At 36.2% G+C, this 14,277-nt stretch overlaps 1 protein-coding gene across 1 annotated transcript; it reads left to right on the forward strand.

The window, feature by feature from the left end:
- The first annotated feature begins 59 nt into the window (after positions 1–59).
- Positions 60–9,464, forward strand: dhcr7 (7-dehydrocholesterol reductase). The gene is made up of 8 exons (XM_051653394.1): positions 60–140; positions 1,091–1,203; positions 4,109–4,331; positions 4,414–4,504; positions 4,697–4,910; positions 5,004–5,208; positions 7,318–7,449; positions 8,420–9,464. Exons 2-8 carry the CDS (start codon positions 1,097–1,099, stop codon positions 8,882–8,884), a joined length of 1,437 nt encoding a protein of 478 aa, XP_051509354.1. The 5' UTR covers positions 60–140; positions 1,091–1,096; the 3' UTR covers positions 8,885–9,464.
- The last annotated feature ends 4,813 nt before the right edge of the window (positions 9,465–14,277 follow it).

Raw genomic sequence — 14,277 nt, forward strand, 5'->3', positions numbered from 1 at the left:
TCACTTTGCTCTGATTGGACAAACGGTCATTACGTTGATTGTGGGCGGAGTTAGAATTCTGCAGGAGACTCCCTTTTATCTCGTTACATCACTGTGAACATCAGGGCAGCGTGTCAAGTGGCGCAGCATCACCTATAACTGTAAGTATTTTTTTTTTTAACTATTTAAGCAAAACAATTGATTTCATACATTTAAAAAGCACTAAAGATCTGCCATTAATTGTTATTTTCATTTGAAAAGCCATACGTCGCAAGTGCAGCATATTACAGTCTCTGAAATAATATCAATTTAGTATACGTTTCTTTTCTGCCGAGTGCAACCACTTATGCTATATATATATATATATATATATATATATATATATATATATATATATATATATGTTTCATTTTATTCTGCAACTGTTGCTTACACTAGGTTTATGAACGATTTTAAAGTAAAGTTGTAATCCCTGCATCAAGATGAATGTAAAAATTAAAGCTTTACACAGCGGATAATGACATTGATACGACTTTAATCTTTCATTCATCGAAGGTTTTCTTAGCACTGGTGTCGTATTTCACCTTCCAAACCGGTTTAATATGGATTAAGATCGAGGAGTTGTCACCTGTATGGGAGACGTACTGTGACGCACAGGTGTCACTCGAAATTCCTGACGTAATACGTGCGTTTAGTGGTGCATAATTCTCTGCAAACTTAAAATTTTACCATGCAAAAAAGCCTTTGCTGATGATAACTTCACGACCTCATATCAGTTGGAGAGATAATATAATGTGGTTGCACTAAAGGAAACAAACCTTGACTGGCTTATGCGTATAATGTACATCATTATTTAATGCATTGTTTCAAACCATGTACAAAGCTCACAAATTGGCCCTGATGTTTTTAAGCATTTGCAGCCTTCAGCCTCTAATGCATATGCCATTACCTAATCATAAATAACTCGTATATAACACCTAAATCCTTGTGTGTCATCTCTGTTATCTACAGTGTACTTTGTTCTCCTCTTACACTTCATTACAGGGCTGGGTCTCTTATGCAGGGAGTTTATTCTTATTCTCTTATTGTTTTCTAAATTTCATTCCCTCAGGGATCCATGACTGCGTCTGACGCTGTAAGAAAGCGCCACAAGGCCAGCTCCAATGGAGCAGGGGCTGGGGCGAAAGGCCATGCAAAGGAGCCAGTACAGTGGGGAAGGGCATGGTAAGTCACTGCTCAGCTCTGACTATATAGGTATAGCATTTAGTTGGATGCTACAGGACGGTGCTCAGAGTCCATACAGATTATGTGTAGGTTGTTGCTCAAGAGCTTTGTAGAGGATTGCAGTAGTTTCAGTCATATACTCAAGGGCGTAGATTTGGCTTGAACATTGGGGGGGGGGTTGTACTTGCTTGTTTAGATTTTTTTTGGTGGGGGGTGGGGGTGGGGGTTACCTCACCTCCATCCCCCCTGGAATCTACGCCCCTGCGTTATACTGAATACTAATCAGCTATGTTCAACATTTAAACATTTCTAAAGTGATATAGTATTAATGATTATACTAATGTCCCGGACGAATAAAACATATCCAAGCCATTACTATTTTTTTTTTTCAGTCTGCTTATGTGAACCAGCACAGAACTCTACATCTAGATGAACAACTAGATGCATTATGAAATTGTGTTTGACATAATTTTTAGACAGTGGCTTTTTGCACTAAATTTAAAACAGCAATAGATGCAAATAAGCGCAAATAGCGATAGATGCTATTTACACTGTGTAAATAAATAGCAACAAAAAGTTTAATCTTTGCACTAAGTGCAAATAGTGTTAGATGCTATTTACACCCCGGTGCAAATAGTGGCAGATATTATTTGCACTCCTAATTAAATATTAACATGCAATATACTGTAGGGGCATCACTGCAGCGTGTTTATTGTGTTTATTTAGAGTCTCACAGACACCCTACTCCAACCCATATCTCAAAACCTAAGTTTACCTTACAAAAAATAACCATGGTTTTACTACAGTGACCATTGAATCATAAAATCATGGAATTTTGTAGTAAAATCATAGTAACCACAAAATTAAACATGGTTACTATATTAACACCATATTACTATAGTAACACCATGGTTAATTTCACCCGGATCAAACTTCTCTCTCAACTCCCTGGCCTTTTTATTTATTATTAAAAGTAGTATTAAAGGAAATATTAAGAGTGGAAAAAGGAAACAGGATAAAGTGAGCGACAGGGGGAGTTGAACCCGGGAAGACTGCTTGATAAAAGCACACCCACACCATCTTTATACACTACGCTATTTCAGCGACACCTGGCGGTGCAGTTGGTCTTTATTTCTGTGTTTCCACCAGACTATTTGAGTGCAAGTAGGTGTGCTGTCTGTGGCAGGAGCTACATGGAGAGGGTCCCCTCATGGGAGCTGCCATGTTAGAATCACATGACCAGCGAATACTACTCGCTTAATCTTTGTAACCGCCCTGCTATTGGACACTTTCACTCATGGATTAAATTAATCATGGCTGACTGTGCATAGTGAAATTCTACAATGGCATCGGTAACTAAAAACTATTGCATTTGGATGATGCTGCATCCACACCACTAGGTGTCAGTGTAAGTCAAAGACGACATATTCAAAGCATTTCTGAGTGCACCTTTAATAGAGTTATTCAGCTTGTAGTCCAAAAACCCAGAAGAGAATTTGCCATGGGTTCCCTCAGGATTTTCCTATGGGTTTTATAATGGGGTTTTTGAACATATGTGTAAAATAAGGTCTGTGATAAACATTACTTGATGATACGTGGATGTTTTGTTCTACAACATAAATAACACACTTTCATACCTCAAATGTGAATTTTAAAGCGGTATTGAATAACATACTTTTTTAAAAAATTGAACGGCGGCTTCAAAATTCACGTTTGAGGTATGAAAGTGTGTCATTTACGTTGTAGAACAAAACGGCCATGTATCGTCAAATAATGTTTACCACAGACCTTATTTTACATATAAGTTCAAAAACCCCATTATAAAAATGAAAAAGGAAAATCCAGAGGGAACCCGTGGCGAATTAGACTTCCGGGTTCACCTACAAATTGACGACACAGCAGAACAGCTCTATAATAGCTTTCATTAGCAAGTCATTAACATACATTATGTTATTGTATATATTTAAAGGTATATATACAATATGTAAATAGTTTTAATGCAAAGTTTAACAACATTTCTAATCTGAAAGTACATTAACTACTGATATGTTAATTATTATCTAAGGTAATAATGTTTGTTAATATTATTAATGTAAATAATTATAAAGTGGTGCAGTGGTCGACCGAATTTCTAAAGTGAACCCCCCCACCCCACTTATTGAATACAATATCTGCTCAAATTTGCATAAACTTGAAAAGAAAAAAAAAAACCCTTGAAAACAGAAAGTTTTGACTATTCATTGACAAATCTATTAGTAGATTTTGGAACTGACACAAGGGACAGTTAGCACTTCTGTTAATCGGCTGAGCGAACACGGTTTTCGGCCAATGCCGATAATCGCAAAATGGCCAAATATCGACTAATTAATCGGCCTGGCCGAAATCAGTTCAAATTAACATTTTTAAAACAATGAATAATCTATTACATTGTAGTTTCAAGGGTCTACTTCCTCATAAATATTGACAGTATTTTCAATAAAACTGACTTGACTAAAACTAGACAACCGTATGCATACTCCACTGTATATTCCACAAACTCTACTTTATATTAAGGTAAATCAATTATTATTGTACCATTGTTTCTTCAAACCAGTCCCCGACACAAGTAGTTACTGGATTCATACAACTACAGCACATGTAAATAAACAAAAGTTAGGGAGAGAATATCAGATTATCATTATCATCAACAATACAAAGAAAACCAACTGCATAAATTCCAATAACCAATATGCAATATTTACATTTCTCTTTGGAATAGTTTGACATACTGTAAAACACTTGTAAGTTAAGTTATAAATTTAAACTATCAGCAGTGATTTACAGTTCACAGATTCCTTCATAAAAAATTCCAATATCCACAAATATCCTATTAACTCTAATGTTGATCTTCTCTTGATTTTTGTAGGGAGGTAGATTGGTTCTCTCTGACATGTGTGCTCCTGCTGCTGTGTCTGGCCCCTTTCATTGTCTTTTTCTTCGTCATGGCATGTGATCAGTACCAGTGCTCCATCAGCCACCCTTTACTGGACCTCTACAATGGTGATGCCACCCTGCTTACCATCTGGAATCGTGCCCCTTCCTTCACATGGGCTGCAGCCAAAATCTATGCCATCTGGGTCACTTTTCAGGTATGGAGAAGTAGAGAAGTGTAAATCGGACATGACATGATTTGAATGGCTTTGGACTAAGGTAAGGTTGTCTCTACACTAGGTGGTTCTGTACATGTGCGTTCCAGATTTCTTGCACAAGATCTTGCCAGGCTATGCGGGAGGAGTTCAGGATGGTGCTCGAACACCAGCAGGTGAATGGATAAATGGGTTCAGATCTGTTTTGTTCTTTTCTTTTGAATAAATAGTTCAGTGTACCAAAATGTTTCAAATACATAATAGTATAATATAGTTTATGTGTGCTTTTTATAGGTTATTCAGGAGCGTGTCCTAGTCTGTCAAATCTAGTCATATCTAGCCATATAATGTGGTTGTGTTGCTTTCAGGTCTGATTAATAAGTATGAGATCAACGGTCTACAGTGCTGGATAATAACTCATGTTTTGTGGGTGGCCAACGCTCAATACTTCCACTGGTTTTCACCAACCATCATCATCGACAACTGGATCCCTCTGTTGTGGTGCACCAACATCCTCGGCTATGCTGTGTCCACTTTTGCTTTCATCAAGGCGTACGTGTTCCCTACCAACCCAGAAGACTGGTGAGAATATAATAGTTTTATAACATTCACAAAGTGTCTGTTTATGTTGCATTAATATTGATTAATTGTCCTGTTCTTGTTTGGCTCTTGCAGTAAATTCACCGGCAACATCTTCTATAACTACATGATGGGAATTGAGTTCAACCCTCGTATTGGACAATGGTTTGACTTCAAGCTTTTCTTCAATGGCCGGCCCGGTATCATAGCGTGGACTCTAATTAACTTGTCCTATGCTGCCAAACAGCAGGAGCTGTATGGTTATGTGACAAACTCCATGATCTTGGTCAATGTTTTGCAAGTGAGTCATCAAACCACTAGATGGCACTACAAAACAAGCTAGAAGTACTTGCTAAGACAAACTCTATTACTGCTGACTTGTGATTTTTTACCTGTTGGACAAAAAAAAAAGTTTTTAAAAAAATGTATAAAGAGGTACAAAAGCTTTTTACTGTTCTAAATATACATAATTTCCATTTAACATTGCAACCATGTGATCAATTGGTTAAGGCGATGGAATGCTAATCCACTGTGCTCTTCACGTGTGGGTTCGAATCCCATCCATGTCGGCTCATGTCTTTGGTGTTGTAAAGCATCATGTTAAAACGTTATGTGCAGAATTTTCTCAAAGGATTTTGCATCACAACTTATCCAACTACACCACAATATAGCACTAGGACAAATACAATAGGACGAGTAGTTAAGGCAATGGACTGCTAATTCATTGTGCTCTGCTCGTGTGGGTTTGAATCCCATCCTCGTCGGCTCACTTTTTTTGGTGTCGTAAAGCATCATATTGAAATGTTATGTCCAGTATTCTCTCAAAAGTACTTGCGAAACAACTTATGCTTTAACTTGCAACTAATAAAATTTATCCAACTGTCAACAGGACAAAGTGGCTTAGTGGTTAAGGCAATGGACTACTAATCCATTGTGCTCTGCATATGTGGGTTCGAATCACAGTGAGTCTGTTGATTTGTTTTTCTTCACCTGGCAAAGAAATGCCTAATAATACACAAGCTTTAGATCATGTGCTAGAAGCCATTGCAGTTACCAGGACCATAGCAACTGGTGGCACTAAAGCACAGAAAGCCATTTTGACCAACAAAATCTCCTCGCTCCTGTCTCCTCCCTCCCACCCTCTTTCTACTCCTCGCTCCTGTCTCCTCCCTCCCATCCTCTTTCTACTCCTCGCTCCTGTCTCCTCCCTCCCATCATCTTTCTACTCCTCGCTCCTGTCTCCTCCCTCCCACCATCTTTCTACTTCTTGCTGCTATCTCCTTTCTCCCACCCTCATTCTTTCCACTCTCCTAAAAAAGAAGGCAAGTCTCCCTCAAACTGGTTGTCTTTGGTTTTCCAGACATGTATGCTTTTTTTCTGTCCTTGAGCTCGGTCAGGTGGTGCATCCTCAACTCCCTCTGCATCCTCAGCTCCACTATCACTACTGCTAGCCTTTCCTAATCCTTTTTCTGGCAACCATTCCTCATCACTGCCACTAGCATCATCCTCACTTGACTCCGATGGCAATTGCTCCACTATCTTGTAGGCCTTTCTATCTCGAACTGCACTTGAGATCTAAAAAATATAAAGATAATAACTGTTACTCACATAATGGAACTAATCTGCACAAAATGTTGTTTTCGTCACATAAATTGCAAGTTACATTCTAAAAACATAAATCAATTGATTACAGCCCAAAAAGTTACTGCAGATGAAGTATTTTCAAGAACAACAAAGTTGCAGTAATAGAATGAATTGTAGTTGACATATAGCCAGCCATGCATGATGTCCAATTAGTGGACAGATGATTAATTGTAATTTCCTCCCAAAATAAATGCAATACTTCAAAAATGTTACAATTGAATTACTCCTTAGTAGTTACTTGATGTTACCAAATTTTATTTACCTGCGAGGGTCTTCTATAGAAGGATTGGCAAGGTATTTCTGCGCTAGCCAGCGTTTTTGGCACTCCGTCGGCCATCTTGGATTTGAGAAAATGTTGTTGCACTTACAACGGCTGGCCAGTGGGTGGCAATGTATGGGATGATGCAATAGCTGTCCACTGTAGTGACTACTATGCGTGAAAGGGTTTTAATGCATTGCTTGGCATTTGCATTTAATCTTACGTGAGTTCTCTTATATCTCTAATATAATATATATCGTGGCATCTTTGCCTTTGGATCACTTTTTTAATAAACAACTTTACGGATCTTAAGTGTTCTTTTTCTCCAAATATTAATACTATTGTTGTGATTTGCAGTGCATTCTGTGTGCCTTTGAATACCAAAAACAAAATCGTTATTGCTGTGCATCCCTAGTTTTTAATTTCAAACATGACTCATGCAGCAGTTTCATGCAATGTTTTGTTATCCTTGATTTATATCATAAATGCACCTCATTCTTCTCTAAGGCCATCTATGTGTTGGACTTCTTCTGGAATGAAGCCTGGTACCTCAAGACTATTGACATCTGCCATGATCACTTTGGCTGGTATCTGGGCTGGGGAGACTGTGTCTGGCTTCCCTTCCTCTACACACTGCAGGTGTGTATCTGCTCAATATCTTCAGCACTTCGAAATTGGATCCATTTTAGTGGATCCCACGCCTCATGTTCCTGAAATTGATGTTATGATCTGTACAGACATTTCATGAAAAAATAACATTTTATGTAATAATGATGTCTTTAATATGGGTCATGTCTTGGGAGGGTCTCATTCAATGCAAGTTATAGAGAAACTCACCTCCATTGTATTGCTAGATCAATGCAAGTGATGTGTTGCAACACAACAAATCAAGATTGGTCCCACTATAATCAAAATAGCTGTCTGCACACTCCAAGACAGCTTTATTATGTTGCATTGTACCACTTGTTTGCAATGTCAGTCGGGGGTGTCGAGCATACTCTTTTTATTTTAAACATGACCCTAGATTGCACTAGGGTTGGGCATTATAAAGTAATTTTGTAGTCGAGTACTCTAAACCACAAAAAACAAATATTCGATTACTTGTAAATAAAAATGTAAGTTATAAAATAAGTATGAAACCTACGAGAAATTTATATTTTGTTTTATTCACAAACTTTACCAAGAATGGTTTCAAAATAAGATAACTTCAACAAACTTTGCATTTCTTTTGGAAAATTAACAATATGCATTAATTAAATTCTCATTACATTTCATTATTTATTAATGCTATGATAACATTTTTACTGCAAGATTTGGTGAGAGATTAAGAGGCAAAGTACAGGATAATTCAGCATTGCCTACAACACACAAATGCACAAAGAAAAAACTATTTTGATATTCGAGTAGTATTCTTCATAGTCGATTAGTTGGTGCTGAACGAGTACTCGATTAGTTGATTACTTATGCACATCCCTAGATTGCACCCACCGAACCTGCCCATCACCCATCTTTGTTCCAGGACCTCAATTAATTTTACAATTAATAACATGACATATTTTGATGTGCAGGTAGTGTAAATCTCAGCATTCCTTTTCTTTCTTGTTTTTAGGGCCTTTACCTGGTCTACAACCCAGTCCAGCTTTCCACGCCCCACGCTGCAGTTGTGCTTATTTTGGGTATAGTGGGATACTACATCTTTCGCTCAACCAACCATCAGAAAGATCTTTTCCGTCGCACAGAAGGCAAATGCAAAATCTGGGGTAAGAAGCCCACCTTCATTGAGTGTTCGTACCGTTCAGCCGACGGCGGCATTCACAAAAGCAAGCTAATGACGTCGGGCTTCTGGGGAATGGCCCGTCACATGAACTACACGGGCGATCTGATGGGATCGTTGGCATACTGCATGGCCTGTGGCGGTGAGCACTTGCTGCCCTATTTTTACATCGTTTACATGACCATTCTACTGGTTCACCGTTGTGTGCGTGATGAGCACCGCTGTAGTAACAAGTACAGCAAGGACTGGGACCGCTACACCGCGGCTGTGCCCTACCGTCTGCTGCCTGGTATCTTCTAGAGAGATTGCGTTTCAACATATCCCAGACTGCCGTGTTTTAACCACAAAACAACTTTTACAGGAGTCTCATTTAACAGTGTAAGCCTATGTATGAATAGAAGATTTTCCAAAGATTATTTTGTCTGTTTGTGAGTGAATGCAAGCATGTATGTGAAAATATCACTACAAGATTATCAGTGTGGCACAATGCACTTCAATACAGATTGCCATTTTGAAAGATTCAAGATACTTTGAACTCATGTCTTAATGTTTTTGGATTTGAATAAGCTCTACAGTATATGGTCATTCCATATTGCACCACTCCTGGAAAAAGGTTCTTCTGTTTTGTTTTTTTGTTTTTTTGATAAGCAGGAAAACACATTGTATACAGTATGTAGCTCATTATTGTCGAAAGGGACAAAAGTAAGTCTCAGATTGCAGCTTATCATTTCTATTCATATTTTTGCTACCAGCCACACTATTCACACTACACAATTTTTACCTCTTTGTTTTTGCTTTTTCTCATGGTGAAAACTTTGGTTATACCTAGTTTCTAAGTGTTGAACAAATAAATATAAAGCATTACTGTTTAACATCTTCATTGAAAGTGTATATTTCTGTGTTGGTCAAGCAGTTTGGGAGCCCAGGATGAGTTCTGTATCATCAGCAGCAGGTACAAGAGATTTTTGCAAATGACAGCTTTTTAAAAACTTTAAATTATTTTTAATTGTTTTAAAATTAAAAATAATTTAAAATAAATTACACATTTACATTATATTTTACCTTTTCACGGAAAGTTAAATTTGTGTGGTAAAGTGTCACTTGGGACAGCTATATAAAATTGACAATTATTTAAATCGTTTTCTATTTAATAAATTAAATTAAATTACACATTTATTTTACATTTGATTGACTAAAAAAAATAAATTTCACAAAAAATAAAATGTATGTGTGGTAAAAATTAAGGCACGTAGGACAGCTAATTAAAATTGCTTTCCTAAAATATTTACATTATATTTAACATTTTCACTGAAAGTTACATTTGTGTGGTAAAATGTCACTTAGGACAGCTATTTAAAATGTTAAATTATTTCAAAAAGTTTTTGATTAAATAATTTAAATTAAATAAACAATTTTTTTTTACATTAAATTGATTACAACCCCAATTCCAAAAAAGTTGGGATAGTATGAAAAATGCTAATAAAAATAAAAAGGAGTGATTTGTAAATTATAATCACCCTTTGCTATATTGAAAGCACTACAACTAAACATTATATGATGTTTTGCCTTGTGAATTTCATTGTTTTTTGAAAATGTACAGTAATTTCAAATCAGATGATTGCAACACGCTCCAAAAAAATTGGGAAAGTCGAGTGTTTACCACTGTGAAACATCACCATTTCTTCTAATAACACTTATTAAGCATTTAGGCGCTGAAGACTAAGTTAAGTTTAAAAAGTGGAATTTTCCCACATTCATCCATTATGCAGGTCTTCAGCTGCACAATTGTACGGGGTCTTCGTTGCCATACTGTGCGCTTCATAATGCACCACACATTCTCAATTGGAGATGGTCAGGACTGCAGGCAGGCCAATCTAGCACCCGCACTCTCTGCTTATTCGGCCAGTATGTGGTTCGAAGTTGTCCTGCTGAAAATTCCAGGACGTCCCTGGAAAAGACGGTGCTGGGTGGCAGTATATGTGGCTCCAAAATTTGTATATATCTGTTTGCATTAATGTGCCCTCACAGATGTGCGAGTTACCCATGCCATGGGCACTGACACACCCCTGGCCCATACAGAAACTGGATTTTGAACCTGACGCTAATTACAGGGTGGATGGTCCTTTTCCTCTTTTGTCCAGAGAATACGACGGCTGTGTTTTTCAGAAACTATTTGAAATATGGACTCATCAGTCCAAAAAACACATTTCCACTGCTCTACTTTCCATCTTAGAGAAGTCAGCAGCGCTTTTGGACAGTGTTGATGTATGGCTTCTCCTTTACATAGTAAAGTCATAACTTGCATCTGTGGATGCAGTGGCGAATGTTGTTGATTAACAAAGGTTTACTAAAGTTATCCCAAGCACATGTTCATGATATCCATTACAGATGAATGACGTTTTTTAAGACGTCTGAGGGATCAGAGATCACACGCATTCAGAAGTGGTTTTCGTCTTGCCCTTTACACATCGAGATTTGACCAGATTCCTTGAATCTCTTAACTATATTGTGCACTGTAGAGGGTGAAATGCTCAAAATCCTTCCAATTTGTCTTTCGGGAACATTGTTCTCAAAGTGCTGGATTATTTGCTGAAGCATCTGTTGGCAAATTGACAAGTCTCGAATGATCCTTGATCTTGAAGGACTAGGCTGTTTTTGGAGCTCCTTATATACTATGATACAATTGCCTCACCTGTTTAACATCTCCTGTTTCACATTGCCTTGTTATTTTAACTCGTCAAATTGTTATTAGTCTTAAATTGCCCCAGTCTCAACTTTTTTGAGCGTGCTGCAATCATCTGATTTGAAATGACTATACATGGAATAAAAAACAAACAAAAAAAAAACAATGAAATTCACAAGGTAAAACATCATATAATGTGTAGTTGTAGTGTTTTCAATTTAGCAAAGGGTGAATATCATTTACAAATCACTCCTTTTTGTTTTTATTAGCATTTTTCATACTGTCCCAACTTTTTTGGAATTGGGGTTGTATAAAAAATACGTTTCACAAAAAAAAAAAAAATGTATGGTCAAATTTAAGTGTCACGTAGGACAGCTAATTAAAATTGCTTTCCTAATGATAATAAAAGTTATTTTGTAGTATTTTAAAATGACAAAAATAAAGTAATTTAAATTAAATTAAAAAAAAAATTAATTAAAGAAATAATGTATGTACAAATTTCAGTGAAAGTAATGCTTGAATAAATATAAAAAAATAATATAAAATAAAAAAACAATAAAAAATAGTCAAGAAATATAAGTAAAATAAGTAAGTGTAAAATACGTAATTTAAATTGAAATACTATATAAAAATAAATGTTAACCTTTTTTAAGTAAATGTAAGTAAAGGTTTCACTGAAATTAAAATCAGTGTGCTAAAGCATGTATCCTCAGTTTAAAAAGTAATTAGTTACTGTAATCTAATTAATTTTTTAAATTACTTTTAAATATGCATTACATTTTAAATTCTTGTAATCAGATTACAGTTACTGACTTTCAATTAAAGTAAATACTTTTAAGCACATTACTTGCGCTAAAGTAATATGTATAATACATTTCAAATATGAATTCATGTGTATGTCTGTTAGCGTTTCTGTGACATCTGACGGGTGTGCGACAATGAATGAGGAGGAAATACAGATATTTTGAATTTGAGCGAAAACCAACTAAGGTTTTCAAATAAGAAAAGTGATTTAGAAAGTAACTTAAATGTAAAATAATTAGTAATGTGATCATTTTTTTGATGAAGTAATTGGTAAAGTAATCTGATTACATTTTAGAGAAGTAATTTGTAATGGATTACTTATAATGTGTAATTTACCCAACACTGCTCATTTTTGGACATCCAGAATGATATAGCTAATGTATTTACATTTTTAAGTACATTTTAAATATAGGTAAACATTTCACTGAAAGTAACATTTCTGTGTGGTAAAACATGCAATTTGGGCATCCAGGATGATGTGTTGCATCTTCAACAGCAGATGGAGTGAGAGTCTTTCTAACAGAACAGTGACATACCAGCCACAAGAAGACAGACACCTATATAGATTGTTGATTTCAAATGTTTTTCCACTCATTTGAGTTTTACTGAAACTTGTACACCATTTCTTATTAAACACATCACTTGTGCTGTACTGTTCATACATAAATACACACTCCACTCTCTCTTGTAAGTAAACATGCACTCATACGCACCTGCGCTTTTATACATGACGGATTGGATCATAAATCTGAATGTTGCCATTTCAAGCTTTCTCTCTCTGAAAGTAAAACAATGGTAATTTGTTTCAGCCCAAGACATACTTTAAATCCATCAAAACACTGAACTGGTGAATTGGTGAATAGAATCAGAAAGATTAAAATAGCAAAATACTGTACTGAAAGTTCAATGTTTTAACGGCCCATTCTGGCATATAAAATAGTTTCTGACCACATAAAGCCCTGATAAGATTGTTCATGCTTACTATAATGGACATAAGCAAGTTGTGGTAATGGGATATGTATTGATTTCCCTTTTTTTCCCCTTACAAAGCTAAAGCAAAAACAGAAATGCCATCACAATACATTGCATTACACTAAATGGCTGTCCAAATGTTGATGGATGGAAGGACAAAAGTGTTCCCTGTGGTGGTGACTGCATATTTGTTGGAGGCTTGTGTAGTAGAGCAATAAAAAATAGGCCCAACTGAGTGGGCTCTCTTAACAACCACATAGCAAAGCTACCACTCTAGCATCATGTCGAAAACTTTTTACAGGCAAAAAATACATCCTTTTTTTCTTTTCTTCAGAAATCTAGCATTCATAAGCAGACTGATTATAAGCTTTTAAGCTTGTAATGCCGTTGCTATACTGGAGAACCAATTAAAGTGCAGACACATCGAACAGCTGTAGGAGACCAAAGGTCACAGTCATTTTTAAAAATACATTATTTCCTTGTTTTTATCTGAACTACAAATTAAATATTAAGCAAAGTTTATCAGTTAGAAAGCAGATAGGGAGAGGAATAAAAGAGGGCTTTTTGTGCCTGCGTGGGAGTTTACACATCCTTATTAGTGATTTGGCTCAATTTCAGAGAGAAAGCAAACATGAGAGAAGAGATCAAGAAGACTAGTTTCGTGTGGACACTCTGGACGTTTTCCCACACACATAAAAATTGTCAAGTGTGTGCCGATTTTTCTTTAGCTGAAATCGGTATACGTTGACCGAATTTGAAAACACTGCCTCCAGAGGCTAAAGCGGTAAGTGTTTCAAAGCATATAAACAAGTGTGACACCCATTTATATCCAGGAGAGCTCGCCATAAGCCAGTTGTAAAAAGAATTGTTTTCAGCTGAACAGGGTGTAAAAGAGTGAAGAGAAATGAAGAGAAAATGTATTTATATTTTTCGGAAATTAAGACTTAATATCTTATAACATTCTGCTTCTCAAGTAATTTGTTTCTTTTTTTAAGGATGAGATATTTTTTTACCTGAAAATAACACAAAAATACTCAGTAAGGAATTTTTTTTTTTTTTTTTTTTTTTTTTTTTTGTGCAGTGCAGCATCTCCTTTTGTGTTCCATGGAAGACAGAAAGTCATACAGGTTTGGAACAACATTTACGTGAGTAAATGATGACAGAATGTTCATTTTTGGGTGAACTATCCCTTAAATATCTTAAGCAATTTTGCTTCTCTGGCAAATTATTTCAA

Source organism: Myxocyprinus asiaticus, chromosome 2 (genome assembly GCF_019703515.2).
Source record: "Myxocyprinus asiaticus isolate MX2 ecotype Aquarium Trade chromosome 2, UBuf_Myxa_2, whole genome shotgun sequence".
Taxonomy (NCBI): Eukaryota; Metazoa; Chordata; class Actinopteri; order Cypriniformes; family Catostomidae; genus Myxocyprinus; species Myxocyprinus asiaticus.

Coding starts and splice junctions, on each gene's coding strand:
- dhcr7 (XM_051653394.1), top strand. CDS start 1,097: ATGACTGCGTCTGACGCTGTAAGAAAGCGCCACAAGGCCAGCTCCAAT. Junction 4,332..4,413: donor CCATCTGGGTCACTTTTCAG/GTATGGAGAAGT, acceptor TCTCTACACTAG/GTGGTTCTGTACATGTGCGT. Junction 7,450..8,419: donor CCTTCCTCTACACACTGCAG/GTGTGTATCTGC, acceptor TCTTGTTTTTAG/GGCCTTTACCTGGTCTACAA.